This window comes from Syzygium oleosum, unplaced genomic scaffold (genome assembly GCF_021117445.2).
Source record: "Syzygium oleosum isolate NSW1041296 unplaced genomic scaffold, Sole_v2.1 Sole_v2.33, whole genome shotgun sequence".
Lineage (NCBI taxonomy): Eukaryota > Viridiplantae > Streptophyta > Magnoliopsida > Myrtales > Myrtaceae > Syzygium > Syzygium oleosum.
The window spans coordinates 1111501-1130055 of record NW_026607517.1 but is presented as its reverse complement, the minus strand read 5'-3'; the positions used below and the strand labels follow the sequence as shown (position 1 = coordinate 1130055).

At 41.3% G+C, this 18555-nt stretch overlaps 3 protein-coding genes across 9 annotated transcripts; all 3 read left to right on the top strand.

The window, feature by feature from the left end:
• Nucleotides 1–469: 469 nt before the first annotated feature.
• On the top strand, nucleotides 470–7398 carry LOC115692724 (alpha-L-fucosidase 2-like). Of its 4 annotated transcripts, none has more exons than XM_056304930.1 (10): nucleotides 470–945; nucleotides 1515–1660; nucleotides 2292–3196; nucleotides 3614–3746; nucleotides 4271–4441; nucleotides 5047–5271; nucleotides 5359–5460; nucleotides 5589–5724; nucleotides 6109–6304; nucleotides 6904–7398. In XM_056304930.1, exons 1-10 carry the CDS (start codon nucleotides 801–803, stop codon nucleotides 7205–7207), a joined length of 2463 nt encoding a protein of 820 aa, XP_056160905.1. In that variant the 5' UTR covers nucleotides 470–800; the 3' UTR covers nucleotides 7208–7398. The 4 variants fall into 4 exon arrangements, with proteins under 4 accessions (XP_056160905.1, XP_056160904.1, XP_030475534.2 ...); XM_056304929.1 differs by having other exon boundaries at nucleotides 471–860; XM_030619674.2 differs by having other exon boundaries at nucleotides 472–860; nucleotides 4283–4441.
• A 143-nt stretch (nucleotides 7399–7541) lies between these two features.
• On the top strand, nucleotides 7542–14212 carry LOC115692725 (alpha-L-fucosidase 2-like). Its single transcript, XM_030619675.2, has 10 exons — nucleotides 7542–8548; nucleotides 8877–9022; nucleotides 9643–10547; nucleotides 11214–11346; nucleotides 11830–11988; nucleotides 12514–12738; nucleotides 12829–12930; nucleotides 13061–13196; nucleotides 13409–13604; nucleotides 13699–14212. Exons 1-10 carry the CDS (start codon nucleotides 8278–8280, stop codon nucleotides 14000–14002), a joined length of 2577 nt encoding a protein of 858 aa, XP_030475535.2. The 5' UTR covers nucleotides 7542–8277; the 3' UTR covers nucleotides 14003–14212.
• A 689-nt stretch (nucleotides 14213–14901) lies between these two features.
• On the top strand, nucleotides 14902–17168 carry LOC115692708 (uncharacterized). 4 transcript variants are annotated; one of them, XR_004007135.2, is made up of 4 exons: nucleotides 14902–15068; nucleotides 15418–15572; nucleotides 15794–15866; nucleotides 16889–17168. XR_004007135.2 is itself a non-coding variant. In XM_056304961.1 (3 exons), exons 1-3 carry the CDS (start codon nucleotides 14902–14904, stop codon nucleotides 16894–16896), a joined length of 288 nt encoding a protein of 95 aa, XP_056160936.1. In that variant the 3' UTR covers nucleotides 16897–17168. The 4 variants fall into 4 exon arrangements, 2 of the variants coding, with proteins under 2 accessions (XP_056160936.1, XP_030475514.1); XR_004007136.2 differs by having other exon boundaries at nucleotides 15794–15870; XM_056304961.1 differs by lacking the exon at nucleotides 15794–15866 and having other exon boundaries at nucleotides 15418–15534; nucleotides 16893–17168.
• The last annotated feature ends 1387 nt before the right edge of the window (nucleotides 17169–18555 follow it).

Below are 18555 nucleotides of genomic sequence, written 5' to 3'. Positions count from 1 at the left end.
AGACCTTGTGTGCCGGTATGACACTGCTGAGAATGGACAGATGCAATCCAGGCGACGTCCCAGCGAAGGCGACGTCCCAGCGAACTGCCGGTTATCATTCCGAGTACCGGAGTGGTGGCTTCTTCTTTGTCTCTGCATCGACCGTTGCGCTGGAAAATATTCCAGGCCAATTAACTACGGATAAGTAATTGAAAGTCATTTCATGACAATTTTTTATTGATAAGCATTCAGTTCAGGGAATGAGGGAAAATGATGTAAATGATCTTCAAACTTTAACCTAATAACCTAATGAGTAATTGAGTTCTTAAATTTTTAATTTATTTAATGTGATTCACAAACTTTTGATACATGTTCGATTTATTCTCTGAACTATATAGAAATGTTGAATATTATTTCTGAACTTAAATTAATAAAATAATAATATTTGATATTTTCATTTAATCTCGACACTTTCCATATCCATTGGATCGGATTCGTCCAAATGGGTGCTCCGACAAACGGTCATCGTCCTCCTCTGGCGAGACTTTTGTCCGATCGCGTCTTGTCTGGTCAATCATTGCATGAAGCTTCTTCAGGACGATGAAGTGCTCCTTCTCGTCCGAAGGCGCAAGAGAAGTTTCACGTGCTTCGTATCCGACGGTCGCCTCGTCGACACTCCTCGACTAGCGCTCGCTCTTCTGCGACCGGAGGGCCGAGCAAGAAAGGCCCGATCTTGATGGAGCGGACGGACGAGCCTGAGCCATTGAAGGTCACTTTCGGTGGGCCGGCCAAGGACTTCACCGACGCTGCTCCGATCGGCAATGGCAGGCTCGGAGCCATGGTGTGGGGTGGCGTGGCCTCGGAGCTTCTCCAGCTCAACGGTGAACCACCCGTCTCTCCTTTCCCTCTGCAATTCTTCTCGCGCGAACTGGGTTGTAGAGGCTCTGAGAAAGTTTTTCTCTTTTGGTACGGGTGAAGCTATCGGCCTTCTTGTTCCCGTAGAAATGAACTTTATATGCCGATTACCAATTTTAGAAGGGTCGCGTAATGCCGAGGGAACAAGAAAGCTTCGATTTTTACCTCATTTAAAATTGCAACTTTTTGGTGTTTGATTGCTTTGCAAGTACTTCGGGACACCCTTTAGGAAATCCTAGACAGTCCTATCTCAGCAAGACAGTTCACTGAGAAATTTTTTTTCTTTTTCTGGTAAGGCCTGATGTTCGGCAGGTACTCAGTACAGTCATCGTTGAGGCTTGGAGGAGAGGTTCATTAGTGCTTTCTTGTCAAACTCACGGGAATTTGCGACTTCTGAGATTGGCATTCTTTACTTGGTTTGTCAATTCTTGGGTTGATTGAGTCTGGCGTTGTCCCCGTAGTCTATACCGATTGTGAAGCTAATTGTCCTAATGTACAGATTGTAAGTGTCTCGTGATGTAGAAACAAAGACTGGAGTCTGATTGATTGGTCAGCTCATGCGCCTGCTAAAGTTTGATACACGCGTACATCATGCTGATTGAATGTTGACTTTTGTGTAGAGGATACTCTCTGGACTGGGACACCGGGGAATTACACTGATCCTAAAGTACCAGCAGCGTTAGCAGATGTTAGGAAGCTTGTGGATGATGGTGAATATGCTGATGCTACTTCAGCAGCAGTCAATTTGCTAGGAAATCTTTCTGAAGTACTCTCTATCTACTTTAATGATGATCTTTATTTTCATGTTGCTCCAATGTTGTGCTTGTACCACCATTAATTTTCCTGATTTATGGTGTCTGTGAGCTTAGTTAGGTATTTGTGATGTCACGTGATAGGATACACTTCTATCAGAATTTAGACTTAGCAAGTTCACGTATTCATGAATTTATCTTACCTAAGTTACTCTCATAGTTGTTTTTCCATGAATTAAGAGTGCGATCAACATCACTGGTTGATTGTGGCCCCTTGACATGATTTTGCAAGAAAAACGCATAATGATGAGTCTCCTCTGTTGTATTATTGATCAAAGTTGAATTTCATCCCTTTATACTCAACCAAACTATGCATGCTGCAATCAGCATTGAGTTAAGACAATGTGGCCCTTCCATGGCCTGTGGATCAAAAGGAAATGTAGCTGCAGCTACATATCAGGTTCTGAAATATGTTACCGATTGCATATTAGCGAGTTCTTTATACTGATCTTCTGGCATTTGTCTCTGTCTGCAGGCTAATTGTTATACCTTTACTTTTTTTTCTCCATACAAGATCATATTAATGTTTTTTACTCATTACATATTTTCAACGATCCCCCTCTAACCTTTTCAATGTTGATGTAGGCTTACCAACTTCTTGGGGACCTCAAGCTTGATTTTGATGATCTCCATCTTACATACGCTGAACAAACATATAGCAGGGAACTAGATTTGGATACTGCTACTGTGAGAGTTGGATATTCTGTAGGTGACGTAGGATTCTTCAGGGAGTATTTTTCATCTTATCCTGACCAAGTTATTGTGATGAAAATATCTGCAAGCAAATCAGGATTTGTTTCATTTACAGTGTCTCTAGATAGCCAGTTACACCATCATTCATACGTCAAAGGAAGTAACCAAATTTTTATGGAGGGTTCTTGTCCTGGTAAAAGAATTCCACCAGAAGTAAATGATAATGATCCCAAGGGAATTCAGTTTTGCGGCATTCTTGATCTAAAGATTAGTGAAGAGAATGGCATGATAAGTATCTTGGATGACAAAAAATTGAAAGTTGAGGGCTCAGACTGGGCTATTCTGCGCCTAGTGGCTTCTTCTTCGTTTGATGGACCTCTAACAGACCCTTCAGATTCTAAAAAGGATCCCACTGCAGATGCAGTTCATGCGCTAAAATCAATACGAAATCTTTCATACTCGGAGCTCTATGCACGCCATTTGAGTGACTACCAGAACCTTTTCCAACGTGTTTCACTTAAGTTAAGGAAAAGTTCCAGCTCTCCTAATGCCATGGGATATGCGTCTCTTGCGACCGGTGAACCTTCTTCAATTACTGATCTATGTAATAAGGGGAATGAGAGTGGTAAAATATCTACTGCTGATAGGATTAGGTCTTTTGCAATTGATGAAGATCCTTTTCTGGTGGAGTTGTTATTCCAATTTGGTCGTTATTTACTTATATCTTGCTCAAGGCCTGGAACCCAGGTGGCAAATCTACAAGGAATTTGGAACAAGGATATTGCACCAAAATGGGAGTATGTTTTGTGATCTCATTTTCTTCCGAATGCTTTTCTTTCTAACCATGTCTCTACTTTTCATATATAAGTCTAACTAATTATCCTATGCGGTTTGTTACTTTCACTTTCTTTTGTTTAGTTTTTTTCCACCCTTAATTCATTCTGCTGTGTTCTTGTCATCGCCATGCGTATCTTTCTGATCATGTCACTCTAGATTATGATGCAAACAGAGAGGAAGATGAAAAAAGAAATAGATTGCATGTAGGAGATATTACTTCAAATGCTTGTCAACGAGCAGCATGTATAGTATCGCGGATGGATTCCGATTGATAGTACTTCTCTAATCCAGTATGCTGTTAATATGATGTGCTTGCAGCTACTTTTAGGGAATCTGTGTGTGGACAGTCACTGACTGAATCCCCTCCTTTTGCTCAGTTCCGCTCCTCACATGAACATCAATCTCGAAATGAACTATTGGCCTTGCCTTCCCTGCAATCTTGCTGAGTGCCAGGAGGCTTTGTTTGATTTTCTTTCCTCTTTATCAGTGAATGGGTGTAAAACTGCAGAAGTGAGTATTCAACTTTAATGGTTCTGCAAGAATCTACATTTTGTGATCGCAGAGTTTATATCTATCTGTCGGATATCTTGAAAATGAAAGCAAGTAGTTTCACTCTTTGGGAGTCAATATCATCTGTGCCACAAGCCATTCTGTTCGAAAGTTTTAAGCACATGGACTCGGAGAATTATGAGATAAGATGATGAGTCCATAAGTTTTCCAGATGTTTGAAGGGTTCCATTCTTTTTGGTGAGGTAGATTACAGCAGAAAAGAAAATTTGAGTTTCCAAAACAATGCTTGGTGGACCATTCCAATGCAAAAGTTCTGCTTGCATGATAAGATGCAATCGCATGCAAAACGGAACACATGCTGTCTGTCTTGATCCTTCAATCTCTTTGATTTTCTAATTCTAACCCCTTCCTCAATTCTGAGAAAATTATTTCGTATTTTCAGTGGTAAAAGAATCAGTTTAACCATGTACTAGCTGATTGCTGTTGACTGCAAATCAAAATAAAATCCTCTCTTACCTTGTCAGAGAATGCTACAGGTTAACTATGGGGCAAGAGGTTGGGTTGTACACCATAAAACTGACATATGGGCAAAGTCATCGCCAGTTTCAGGTGAAGTTGTGTGGGCAATGTGGGCAATGGGTGGCGCATGGCTTTGCACGCATCTCTGGGAGCACTATAAATATACAATGGACAAGGTAGTTCCAATGCCGCCATGTTCGGTGGAAATCTTTTTTCTGATTTATCGTCTTCCTTTCCTGCTAGGCAGAAATGGGTCTATGCTTATATCACGTAATTGCATTAAATTGCAGAGAGATTCTTTGACCTGATGGCATTAGAAAGTTTCTGAGAGGTCACTATGCTATCTCAAGCTTTGTGTTCTGAAGCTTTCGTTGATTTCTTTCTTTCTTTCTTTTTCTTTAGATTCCCAACAGTTGCCTCCCCTTTGCAGTATGAGAGATTGCAATAGATAGCATTAGCCTAGAGTGTGAGTCAAGCCTAAGCATAAGTTCTGGCCTTCGAATTTTTCAGCTTCATATTGACTTTTAGGCCCTTTTCTAGCATCCTCTAGCTATTCCTTTTTCAGATCGGAGTTTTTTTATCCAGAACTGACATGATAGCTGTTCTGCACAAATTGGAAAAGCAACTATCATCTTCGAAAATCTAAAGAAAGTCTCTTGTTTTATCTTGAACAGCCACGTATTTATTCCGTAGCTCTGCAATGTGCATTTCTCTCTGCTTATATCAGAGGCACTAATTGTTAGGTATGCACTGAAAATTTCCGATGCTTGATATTAAGCAGGAGTTTCTCAGGAACAAGGCTTATCCTTTGTTGGAAGGATGTGCACAGTTCCTGTTGGACTGGTTGATTGAAGGCCCTGATGGATACCTTGAAACCAACCCATCAACATCTCCAGAGCATCGCTTTATTGCTCCTGATGGTAAGCCTGCTAGTGTGAGCTACTCAACAACAATGGACATGGCAATCATAAAGGAAGTGTTCTCTGGAGTTGCTGCTGCTGCTGAGGTGAAGCCTCATCCAAATAGGCAGAAAAATTTAGCTTTCTCCTGCTTCATAGCTTTTATACCTTTGTAATGAAGTTCTGAATAACAGGTTCTAGGGTATACTAATAGTGATCTTGTCAATAAAGTGCGGAAGGCTCAGACGAGGCTTCGTCCAATTAAAAGAGCCATGGATGGTTCTATCATGGAATGGGTATGTGGTGGCTTAAATGCTTTCTACTCTTCCTCAAGTTCAGCTCAAGAACAATCGTTGTAATTTTTCTTTTTCAGTACAAAGGCTGCCTATCTTTGTGGTCTAACCAGTACTTCCTGTGAAGGCAGGCATTAGATTTCAAGGATCCGGAAGTGCATCATCGTCATCTTTCTCACCTTTTTGGCCTGTTTCCGGGACACACAATAACTTTGGAACTCACTCCTGATCTCTGTACTGCTGCAGAGAAATCCCTCTACAAAAGAGGTCGGCTTCTTGTGGTCGGATCATTATTTAAGATTTGTGTGCTTGATTGTCTGGGGGGGCTGCGGGAGTGGTTTTTTTTTTTTTTTTTTGGTGCGGGGGGAGGGGGAGGCGGTTGGCGAATGCTTTACACACCATTTTAAATGCAAATATTGGTCTGAGGAATATGCTTATTCATTGGACATCTTTCTTTGTCTATACAACAGTTGTTTATTTGATTATTATGTGACAGTAATAAAGATCAGGCTAGCACAATTTCTGTGCTGCATCTTTCATAAGCTCGGATTAAATGAGAGTCTGTAGTGGGCTTCATCTTGGAACTCTTATACTGCTATGCTGCTAGTGAGATAGTTGAATGGTTTTCTGACATTTTTGTGATTGGTTCAGGAGAGGATGGTCCAGGATGGTCTACAACATGGAAAACCGCTCTCTGGGCACGACTCCATAGCAGCGAGCATGCGTATCGGATGGTCAAGCATTTGATTACCTTGGTGGATCCACATCATGAGGTGTCCTTCCATGGAGGATTATACAGTAACTTATTTGCTGCACATCCTCCTTTCCAGATTGATGCTAACTTTGGGTAAGAAGATATTATATGTTTTCTATAGGGAATGAGTGTGGTGTGAACACAATCTCTCAGGACTAGTATATGAAGTGAATTATTGAAAAAAGCCTTTGATTTTCAATCATCTCTTCTTCAACAACAATGTTTCTCAAATTGGAACTCGGGAATATGATTGTGACTGCCTCAAAATTGAACTTCATATATGCCATTAGTCCCATTGGACATTCTAAAGAAAGATTTCGATTTGTACGTTGTGAATATTGAAAGTTACGTGTATGTCTCTCAGTGCTTGCACTGTTTGACTGCATTTTCTTGGACGTTAAATTTTAGATGCAAAATGAATTAACTACGTGATGTTTAACAATCTGATATTTAATTTATGTGACTTGAAAGAGTTTTATCTTTTGCCTATCTCCCATAGAGTTCATATGACAATTTTCTTACTTTGAGTCGACTCTAGAAGAGATTCTTCCAAGTTCCTTTGTGGATATTTCTTCTTAATATTCTACCTTTCCAGTGAATGAACTATTTTTGATACATAAGTAACGGCAATGAAGGAGTATGGGAATTGGAAACATTACTTAATCCGGTTTTTACCTTTCATCTTGGGTCAGTTTTATAGCAGCGGTTGCGGAAATGCTCGTGCAGAGCACTGCTAAGGATTTGTACTTGCTTCCTGCTCTTCCCTGGGACAAATGGGGGAATGGTTCGGTGAAGGGACTGAAAGCGCGCGGAGGGGTCACGGTCAACATCCGCTGGAGTGAGGGAGACCTCAATGAAGTTGATGTTTGGTCAAAGGACCGGATCTCTCTTCACAAGTTGCACTATAAGGGAACTTCAGTGACAGTAGATATTGCATCTCATAGAGTCTACACATTCAATGGACAGTTGAGACTCATGAAGACATGCTCCGTTTAGGACGCTTTACGTGTCATGTCTTCCCAACATAAGAAAAAATTAGAAAGGAGGATGTTAGGAACCTATGAAAGTTTGGGACCATCCTTTCTTTTTGCGCAACTTTTATTTAGCTGTTGTTGCTTTTGAGTTCTCTCAACCTTACATGGTAATGTGACCTGACTACCAAGTAATTTTCAGATTTACTCTACTCATGCCATTCTAGTTTGCTCCAAAGCATTTTGTTGGTTGGGATTGTGCAAGAGAATCTTCAAGAGGCATGAGAAGCAAAAATAAGATCCTTTGTTAGAAGTTTGCTTGAGAAGTCTGTCGGTTACAATTATAATTCACGCTTATCATTCTTAAATTTTTTGAAGTCACTTCTGATACTTTTTCCAAGTATTCACGCTCTGAAAGTGCTTTTGTTTCTGTGTCATCCAAGGTTATGTTTCTATAACAACACAAGAATTGGCCTAGACTCTGCATACAACGGTTCCAGGGCCAGAGAGTTTTCATCATTGTAAAACAACAGCATCTGTAATTCATCTATCAGGAACCCAGTTTGGTCCCTTCCATGCTTGGGAAGCTGATCAGCAGAGTCGTTGGCTTCACGGTGCCTATGACAAAAGGGTCATCGCTGCTCTATCCGTAAATACATTGCGTGTATTCCTTCGAAAACGCTTAAAACCGAGATGGTCCTCTAATCACGAATTGAACCCTTTAGAGTGCAAACAGCAAGCTGAAGCAAGGCTTCTGTTCCGAGTCAGAGAAAAAATAAATAACTTCGACGATCTGGGCAATGCCGCAAAAGGATTCAAGCTTTGGTACAGTTGTAACACCGTGATCTTAATTTTGTCCACCACACCGCATCATTCTTTCATAGAATGAGTATATTCAGAATCTTCTTCTGCTTCTTGCTCGCATCAACAGGCATAATTAAACTTTGTATGCACGGCAGTAACGTCCAAATATAAGCAACAACCGGTCATTTTCCTCCTCCTCACGAGCATCTGTTCTCAGAATCTTTTCTGCCGATCATTACACTTGAACTCGCTCCAAGACACGATGATCCGACTCATCTCTCTCGTTTATACATGCATGGCCGTTTGAGAGCCTTCTCATTAGAGCTCACTAATTCACTTCATCTGCCCACGTCATTGACACTTCTTTCATTCCTCTGCAACGGTAAGCAATTAAGGAGAGAAAAGGACGTGATCTTGATGGAGCGAGCAGACGATTCTGAGCCGTTGAAAGTGACGTTCAGTGGGCCCGCCAAGTACTTCACTGATGCTGCTCCGATCGGCAATGGCAGGCTCGGAGCCATGGTGTGGGGTGGCGTTGCCTCAGAATTTCTCCAACTCAACGGTGAATCACTCTTCTCCTCTCTTCTGATGAATTCGTCAAATGAGGAAGCAGTTTCTTTTGGAAACCGAAGAACAACGGAAAGTCGTTTTCTTCCAGGTTGTCGGAGTGGTGAAAGTTTGAAGCCAGCTAATGTTGAACAATTCTAGGTGTACCAAGACCAATTTACTAAATTGGCTTAATAAGTGATGTGTAGACTTTTGACGTTGTATATGACCCACTTATTTAAAGGGTCAACTGCAATTTAGCGGTTTAGTATACCTATCATAACTCGCTAAAGTTTATTGCACGGACATACATCAATCTGATTGAATGTTTAACTTTTGCGTAGAGGATACTCTCTGGACTGGGATTCCGGGCAACTACACTAATCCTAATGTACCAGCGGCTATGGTGGAGGTCAGGAAGCTCGTGGATGACGGTGAATATGCTGATGCTTCTGCAGCAGCTGTCAATATGTTAGGAAATCCATCTGAAGTATGTGTCTTTATCTACTTTAGGCATGAATTTTACTTTATTTCCATATTGAGAAGATGAATTGTTTGTACCATGTATTGGTTTCATGATTTATGGTTTCTGTGAGCTTAATTGGGTGTTGGCTGTGTCAGGTGATGGGATACACATTATCAATCCTTAGACTTAGCAAGCCCACGTATCCATGAATTTATCATATTAATTTGCTCGCTTATTTGCTTATCAATGAATTAAGATTGAAATCAAGATGCCTGATTTGTGGGGTATCCTGATTCTCAACTGAACCGGGCATGCTGGAATCAGCTCGTAGTCATAATAATGGGCCCTTCTATGGCCTAAGTGTTTAAAGGATGCGGCTACTCATCAGGTGCTGAAATATGTTGTGGTTAAGTACATTAGCTACTTCTCAAAGACTAAATCTTCTAGCATTTCTCTCTCAATGCAAATTGATCATCATTCCTGTATTCCTTTCTTCAGACATGTTAGTTTAGTATACATCAGATTTTCTACTCATTGTATTTCTCATTTTGAAGCTCCTCTCCTCTGGTCAGCAATCGCAAGGGAAAACAAAGCATTCTGTTTACAGTTTCACCCTCCTCTAACCTCTTTCAGTTATGATGTAGGTTTACCAACTCCTTGGGGACCTCAAGCTGGAGTTTGATGATCTCCATCTTACATATGCTGAAGAAACATATAGCAGGGAACTAGACTTGAACACTGCTACCGTGAGAGTTGGATATTCTGTAGGCAATGTACAATTCTCAAGGGAGTACTTTTCATCTTACCCTGACCAAGTTATTGTGATGAAAATATCTGCAAGCAAATCAGGATTTCTTTCGTTTACATTGTCTCTAGGTAGCCAGCTACACCATCACTCCTATGTCAAGGGCAGTAACCAAATTATCTTAGAGGGGGCTTGTCCTGGTAAAAGAATTCCACCAGGAGCAAATGATAATGCTCCCAAGGGAATACAGTTTTGTGCCATTCTTGATCTAAAGATTAGTGATGACATTGGCATAATAAGTGTCTTGGATGACAAAAAATTGAAGGTTGAGGGTTCAGATTGGGCTATTCTGCGCTTAGTGGCTGTTTCTTCGTTTGACGGACCTCTAGTAGATCCTTCAGATTCTAAAAAGGATCCCACCGCAGATGCAGTCAGTGCGCTGAAAACAATAAGAAACCTTTCATACTCTGAGCTCTATGCACGCCATTTAAGTGACTACCAGAACCTTTTCCAACGTGTTTCACTTAATCTTAAGAAAAGTTCCAGCTCTACCAGTGCCACAGGATTCGCGTCTCCAGATACTGGTGAACCTTCTTCAGTGACTTGTCTATACAATAAGGGGAGCGGCAATGGTAGAATATCTACTGCTGATAGGATTAGGTCTTTTGCAATTGATGAAGATCCTTCTTTTCTGGAGTTGTTATTCCATTTCGGTTGTTATTTACTTATTTCTTGCTCGAGGCCTGGAACCCAGGTGTCAAATCTACAAGGAATCTGGAACAAGGATATTGCACCAGATTGGGAGTATGTTTGTGATCTCATCTCTTTCCAAATGCTCTTCATTCTCCTCTCTCATCTTCCATTCCTCCACCCTCCATACATTCTGCATTGATCTCATCGCCCTTCGATTGTGTTCAACTCTAGACATATCTTTGGAATTTGTGTCGATTGTAAACTAAAATGACGATGCCGTGCTTTCTCGATGCTTTAGGCGACATTTCTAATTGTGGTTTTTTCCTCTTCAGCAAATGTGGCTTCTAGGATAGTAAGGTTGGGAGAGCTTGAGCATGATTAGCTTAATTTGTTATAATTTTTTCTGCTATATGCAGAGCGGAATCTCCCATATTTGCATTAGAGTTTGAGTTCCTTTTTCTGGGCGTTACTTTTGATATTGGATCATTTATGTCGTTTGTTTACTCATAGTCCCCAGTTACTTTAAATGTTTCAGTGCTCCAGTGTTCATCCCGCTACATGCAAAGAGAGCGGAAGATGTAAAAAGAAACGGAGTACATTAAGTAGATATCACTTCAAATTCTTCTTGTTGTATGGAAAGCTTGTACAGCGCTGTTGATAGTATCCGATCGATAGTAATTCTCTGATGCAGGATGCTGATCATAAAATGTGCTTGCATCTACGTTTTGGAACGCTTTGTTTGGACAGCCACTGACTGAACCCCCTCCTTTTGCTCAGTTGCGCTCCTCACTTGAACATCAATCTTCAGATGAACTATTGGCCTTGCCTTCCCTGCAATCTTGCTGAGTGCCAGGAGCCTTTGTTTGATTTTCTTTCCCCTTTGTCCATCAATGGGAGTAAAACTGCAGAGGTGAGAATTCAACTTTAATGGTTCTGCAAGATCTAGATTAACGAATGATTTGTATTTGTCTGTCAGTTTTCTAGAAAATGAAAGCAAGTAATTTCACTCTTCAGGAGCCACTATCATTACCACTATGCATTCTGTCTGCGAATTTCAAGTAATGGACTAGGAGAATTGTGAGATAAGATAATGAGGATGTAAATTTTCCGGATGATGCTTTTTGGTTTCCACAACAATGCGAGGTGGACCACTCCATCGCAAATGTTATGGTTGTACATTAGGTGATAAGAACTGCTCAGGTGCAAAGGAGAACACATGACGTCTTTCTCAATCCTTTGATCTCTTTGATTTTTCTAATCTCATTCTGAATTTGGAGAATATTAAGCATATTCAAATTTTCAGTTGTACAACAATCAGTTTGACCATGAACTAGCTGTTGTTGAACACTAGACGTAAAAGAATCTCCTCTTACCTTGTTAGAGAATGTTACAGGTTAACTATGAAGCAAGAGGTTGGGTTGTACATCACCAAACTGACATATGGGCCAAGTCATCACCAATTCCAGGTAAGGTTAAGTCTGCAATGTGGCCAATGGGTGGCGCATGGCTTTGCACACATCTCTGGGAGCACTATATGTATACAATGGACAAGGTAGTTCTGATGCCTCTGTTTGATTGACCTATTTTTCTGCTTTATCATCTTCCTTTCTTGCGAGTCCTGACATGGATCTCAAGCATGTATGCTCTAAAGCTTTCTTTCATTTCTTTGTTTCTTCTTTCTAGAAAAGTTTGCCACCTCTTGCAAGAAAGTAGAGTTTGACAATAGATAGCGTTAGCCTAGAGTCTGAGTCAGGACAAAGCAGAAGTTCTGGCCTGGTGCATCTTTCGGTTTCAAATAGATTTTTGGCCCTTTCCTAGATTTCTCTGGTTTGTTCCTTTTGCAGATTGGAATGTATGAATAGCCGAGAGCATAGTCGTTTTCTACAAAAAGGAAAGCAGCTCCTGCTTTTAAAATCTTTGAAATTTTTCCAAATGAAAAAAAAAATAGTTTATTTAATCCCGAACAGCCATGTATTTATGCTGTAGCTCTGCAAGGTGCATACTCTCTCTTACTTGCACGGGATTGCACTATATGTTAGGCATGCACTAAAATCTTTCAATACTCAACATTAAACAGGACTTCCTTAAAAACAAGGCATATCCTCTGTTCGAAGGATGCGCAACTTTCCTGTTGGACTGGTTGATTGAAGGCCCTGATGGGTATCTCGAAACCAACCCATCAACATCTCCAGAACACAACTTTATTGCTCCCGATGGAAGGGTTGCTAGTGTGAGCTACTCAACAACAATGGACATGATGATCATAAACGAAGTGTTCTCTGCAGTTGTTACCGCTGCTGAGGTGAAGCAACATCCATAAAACAGGCGTAAACGCTTAGCTTTCTGCTGGTTCACAGCTTTTAAACCTTCATAACTAAGTTCTGAATAACAGGTTCTTGGGTATACCGACAGTGATCTAGTCAATGAAGTGCGGAAGGCTCAGACAAGGCTTCGCCCAATAACAATAGCCATGGATGGTTCTATCATGGAATGGGTATGTGGTGGCTTAAATGCTTTTCTGTTCTTACTCAAGTTCAACTTACGACCAAGTGGTCTGATTTATCCGTCTAAGTACAAAAGCAGCCTGCTCTTTATGGTCTAAACAGTAATGTCTATGAAGGCAGGCCCTAGATTTTGAGGATCCAGAGGTGCAACATCGTCATCTTTCGCACCTGTTTGGCCTGTTTCCGGGGCACACAATGACTTTGGAAGGAACTCCTGATCTCTGCACTGCTGCGAAGAAATCACTCTATAAAAGAGGTATGCGCTTCTTAAGTGGCTGGACTATTGCTTCAATCTTTGCATGTCGTGTCATCTTTCCGGGGCCACAAGTGCTCTACTTTTACACGAGATCTGTGTTATAAATATTGGTTCCAGGAATATTCCCAATCACCAGACGTGTTCTTTTCTTCTGCTTTGATGCTGCTCGCGATGGCTAGATGGTTTCTAAACTTCTTTTCGATGGAGTTCAGGAGAGGATGGTCCAGGATGGTCTACAACATGGAAAGTCGCTCTCTGGGCACGTCTCCATGACAGCGAGAATGCTTATCAGATGGTCAAACATTTGATTACCTTGGTGGATCCAGATCATGAGGTGTCCTTCCATGGAGGATTGTATAGCAACTTATTTGCTGCACATCCTCCTTTCCAGATTGATGCTAACTTCGGGTAAGAGAAACTCATTGCGCTTTATCACGACAGCGAAGAGCAACAACTCCGACATCCACTACATGTGACCGGCGTTTCCTTTATCTGTTCCTAGCTTTATAGCGGCGGTTGCGGAAATGCTCGTGCAGAGCACGGTGAAGGATCTGTACTTGCTTCCCGCACTACCCCGGGACAAATGGGGGGATGGTCGGGTGAAGGGGCTGAAGGCGCGCGGCGGGGTCACTGTCGACATCCGCTGGGGCGACGGAGACCTCCGTGAAGTCGATGTTTGGTCCGAGGGCCATAACTCTCTTCAGAAGCTGCACTACAGGGGGACTTCAGTGAAAGTAGACATTGCATCTCGCAGAATCTACACATTCAATGGGCAGTTGAGACTCCTGAAGACGTCCTCGCTTTAGGACAAAGCTTACATTGTACACAGTGTTTCCACGTTGAGTCTAAACTGAATAATAAGATATCCATTGTCAGGCAAGGTGCGGTTTTAGATCTCTTGAAGCTCATCTATATAGCTCGAGAGCCCGATTGATAATTTAGACAAATGACATCGAGGGCATTATCATATAAGACCTGCTATGGACTTGAATATATAAATGTGATAATTTTATGTTTCGCCGTAATTTAAGAAAGTTGTGTAAATGTATAGAAAAAGAGTAGATTTACTCCTAAAACGAATGGTGGAGATGCAATAAGTGATTAAGCTTATCCACATGGAGTAAAATGCTTCATAATGCTTATATTCGTTCAAAAACTGAATGAAAAAATAATTAGTATATCCGATTAATCCTGAAATAAATAGGGTGTCGTCACAAATTCATATAGATATTATTTCAAACCGTTGTAACTCTTAAATTAACTCAAAATCTTTTAAGTTTATCGGCTGAGATCAATATAGATGTTATTGTTGACTCAAACTCAATTTGCGTGATTAATTATTCTTCTAAAAAATTAGACTCCATCAAACACATATTTAAAAAAGATGTAACATAGGGGCCTTGAAGAATTCGTGGGCCTTATGGCCGGCCCAGGCCCCAATGGCCCAAATAAGGAAAATGGGCGGGCTCCGGAGAGGTCCTTCGTTGAAAAGCCCGAACCGCCACACTCGGGTCGGGCCTATCCGAGCATCACGCATGATATTGACGACAGCAAATCGGACGTCCCTCCGCCCATTCCCACACGGAGCCTACCCTGCTCCTGCGCAACACCCTGACACAAGCCCGAATCCAAAACCCTCGCTACTCGCTAGAACCTCGTCTTGTTTTCATCTCCCTCCGCCGTCACATCTCGCCGGATCTGAGCCATGGCCGGGCGTTGCGGATCGCTGTCTCGCTCCCTGATGTCGTCGGCGAGGGCTTCGTCGTCGCCGTTCCGCTCGTCGCCGCCGCCTCTCTCCCGCCTCCTCCGCCCGCCTCCCGTGGCCTCCCCGCGCCTCCAGTCTCGCCGCCGCCCCTCCTTCGCCGCTCCCAGGTCACATTTCCCCCCCTTCCGTTCTGGACTAGGGATCGGCGATTCCGGTGGAAGATGCTGTCCTTTTTGGTTGAATTTTAGCGGCCTGCGATTCTCGAGAAACTGAGGATCGAGACCGTTCGGTTCCGCTTTATAGGGCGAAGTAGTTGATCTGAGAGATTAGGCTTTGTCTTTGACGGAGGATCGCCGGACTTTTGAATTGTTTGTATATAGTGGGAGCGCTGCTTCGAGCGATGTGTGTAGGCGAGCGGCGTTTTACTGGTTTCGATGCGTTGGTTCGTGTCCAGTGGATTTGTGATGCTTTGTTGAGCAGTGCTGAATGTGTTCTTGCTGCTTTCGTTTTGTTCAGTAGGAGCATGGGTGAACTAGGGTGCACTCAGTCTCTTCTGCCTCTACAATGCACTCCCAGGCTTACCTCGCACCTCAGTGTAGCCGTGCGAGCATGCTGCGAGCTGTCTCACGGTACCTTCTGCCGTACTTGTCAGGATCGCTAGTATTTTCTTTGTGAGTCTCATTGTATCTAGGTCGCATTGCGATTGGATTATTGGAAGAAATTTTCAATTCTTGTCTTTGAATTATTTTTTTTTTGCTAAACTATTAGTTCTTTGGTGAAAGTTGGTAACATCATCTACTGTGTAATTGCCGCAAAAAATGAGATGATGGTTCTTTCTTAAGAGTCTCTTTGATAAGTGTCAAGTTGATAAGAAAGGGATTGGGTTTGGTAGGGTGGAATGGAAAAGATGGGTGATGCACAAGGACTTTCAATCATGCAAAGGCACAGTAATGGTTCTGAAAATTGTAGGTGCTTCTCTTTTTGAATGCGCTGTTTCTTTCCTATGAAGATTTTGCAATTTTCATGATATTGACCTACAGACTCACCTTGGTTGAGGAATGGAAAAGTGGTCTTGTTTCATTTCCCATATCCCCCACTTTCCCTCCGATTGCTTATGAAGAAAATAAAAGCATGTCGCTGGGAAATAGTATTTATTGTGATTGGAAGCAGATTAAAATCTATGGATATCTGAAGTGTGCCTTGCTCAGAAAAATAAGCTGTTCATTAACAGTTGTCCAACCTGAAACTTTCAGTGGTTACTGGTTATGGAGATTAGATTGTGCAATGCTATGTGCTTATTTATCTGTACTTAATGCTCTGGTAGCTATATATATATGTATTTGTTGACCAGCCCTGGGTTATGGCCATGTATCGAGACATTGAATGCTTAGGCTTCTTCTTGTTTGTTATAAAATTATTGCGCTGGTTGCATTCCTTTATGGATGATGTTGAATATACATGTCTCATTCCTTCATGTGTAATTGCCCTGGTGAGATTTTCATCCTCTAGGAAGTTATCTTTTATCACAATAGAAGTGCTGTAGATCCTTGATTCAAGAAGAACCTGAACTTTATTGAGGTAAAATTGAATGAAGAAAAGGCAAAAGTAAACATCCACTACATGATAACTACATTCTGGTTCAATTTTGTTGTGAGAAAGTCTTACAGGTTGAAAGGTTGATCCTTTAATGTTTCATCGTAACCTTGAGCTTTCCTGATTAATTCGTAGCAATAATTCATTAAGATGCTAATCATTTGTATGAACTGGACAATGAAAAGCTTATTTGGAAAGGCTAAGTGCGGCTATGGTGCCAGGTTTAAAATTTTAAAATCGCCTGTGTTTCATGAAAATGCTAATGAAAATGAAGATGATACTCTAAGGGCTACTTGACCCTCGATTTTAGATAGAAACCTGCTTTCTCATTTTTTTTGGAGGTGCCCTGGCCCATAGTTGTTCTCACATCAAGTGCCATGCGGCTGTATTGCAGGTACTTGAGCAGCTCTTGGATTAGCACAACCATGTGCTAAAGCATAGATGGGACTTGCAGAAGGTGGATGTGGCCAGGGAAGACAAAAAGTTTGTAGACCTAAGAAATAAAGTGTTGATTTTATTGTCAAAAGAGAACTTGAGGACTTGTTGGACGGGCATTCTCTCCTGTGCAGTTTGTATTAGATACTTCTTCATCCACTGCTCTTCCTTTTGAGCACAGTCGCTTTCTAATCTTTCAGATCAATCTTAAGATGCGAGGTTTTGTCCATTTTCATGAAGGACCTGTTGATAATGTTGGATTTTGTTTCATAGTGCGGTGAGACTGATGTTAGCTCCAGGAACTTGGACTTTTCCTCGCTAGCAACGGCTAATATGTGAGTCACCACGAGCAATATATTGCTGTTTGCGCATCATTCTCTCTTTTTACGAAATCGTTCTTTGAGCATTTGTTCTAGATATCCGCAATTGATCGGATAGCAATGCTAAATTAGAGAATCTCAGAGGAGGATGAAAAATTTACTATTACCGACTGTTGCTCCTTGTAGGTATATTAATTGTTACTTCTTCAAATGAAAATTCACATTCCTATGGGTAAATTTACTGGTCATGTCTAGATCTTACTTTTCTATATTTGCTTCTAAGCTAATTTTGGGAACTCCTAATCATTTCTGAAAAGTTCGAACTCGTACATATGTTGGAAATTACTTTCCCTAATACAGATTTGCTACTCGAATAGAGAAATTACTAGTAGGAATATTTACTATAAGAAAGTTATTAATCAAAGATATAAACTAACTCAGTATGGTTACCCATTATTTAATATTTACTATTAAGATGAAAAGTTACTAATCAGAGCGGGGAGTTCCTAATTATTGAGTAGTTCAAGAAACACCTGAAAAATTGCTCTCAAAATGAAGGAAGTTACATATCATAACTCGGGTGAAGAAATGGTATCAAGTGTTCATATTGTGTGGTATCAACTTTCCTAATCAAATGGAAGTTTCCACATTACTACTCGGAGTAACTTTTTTGTGATAAGTTACTTACTACCGTAGAAAATTACTTATAATTGGGTTAAGCAGTTGTCTTTTTTTTTATTTTATTGAAATTGGTCCAACAGTATACCCGGTTCTATATTTTGATCCAATAATCTAAATTGAATTGCGCACGGATGCACCTCAAATTCGAAGCCAACGTAGCAAAGGGGGGATTTCTAGAAAGCTGATTTTGAATTGACTTACATCGTGCGGAAGATCGGACATCTGTCGATAAGAAAAATCTTTGCCTCCACCTTTGTCTAGTACGACGCTCACATAGACCCATATGATCAACAGTTGTTACAAAGTTGGTTTACTGGGCCCGGATCGAGGCGAGTATTTCCTACATGAAGGGTCTCTTCAAAAAATTACTGCGGATTCTTGTTGCTGAAGCCAGATCTAACATCTCCTGACTCACTTTCTTAACGCTTCCACACTGGGACTGATCAATCCTGAACGATAAATTAAATTTGACCTGTGTGGGCACATGAGGTTGCAGGAACTTTGTTTTTGACAGTAATTGGACGGGGGAAATATGGGCACGAGGGTTGTTGCTGCTAGTTGGTGCAGCATGACCCACCCACCATGTCCTTTCGTGCGCGGATAAATCGAGTCAAAGCAAGTGCAG

What these genes read in the sequence shown, in the direction of transcription:
- LOC115692708 (XM_030619654.2), top strand. Translation starts at nt 14,902, where the DNA reads ATGGCCGGGCGTTGCGGATCGCTGTCTCGCTCCCTGATGTCGTCGGCG. An exon ending in CCCTCCTTCGCCGCTCCCAG is followed by an intron (nt 15,069 to 15,417) that starts GTCACATTTCCC and finishes CGTTTTGTTCAG; the next exon opens with TAGGAGCATGGGTGAACTAG.
- LOC115692724 (XM_056304930.1), top strand. Translation starts at nt 801, where the DNA reads ATGGCAGGCTCGGAGCCATGGTGTGGGGTGGCGTGGCCTCGGAGCTTC. An exon ending in ATGGTTCTATCATGGAATGG is followed by an intron (nt 5,461 to 5,588) that starts GTATGTGGTGGC and finishes CTGTGAAGGCAG; the next exon opens with GCATTAGATTTCAAGGATCC. An exon ending in GAAATCCCTCTACAAAAGAG is followed by an intron (nt 5,725 to 6,108) that starts GTCGGCTTCTTG and finishes TGATTGGTTCAG; the next exon opens with GAGAGGATGGTCCAGGATGG.
- LOC115692725 (XM_030619675.2), top strand. Translation starts at nt 8,278, where the DNA reads ATGCATGGCCGTTTGAGAGCCTTCTCATTAGAGCTCACTAATTCACTT. An exon ending in CAGTTGTTACCGCTGCTGAG is followed by an intron (nt 12,739 to 12,828) that starts GTGAAGCAACAT and finishes TCTGAATAACAG; the next exon opens with GTTCTTGGGTATACCGACAG. An exon ending in GAAATCACTCTATAAAAGAG is followed by an intron (nt 13,197 to 13,408) that starts GTATGCGCTTCT and finishes GATGGAGTTCAG; the next exon opens with GAGAGGATGGTCCAGGATGG.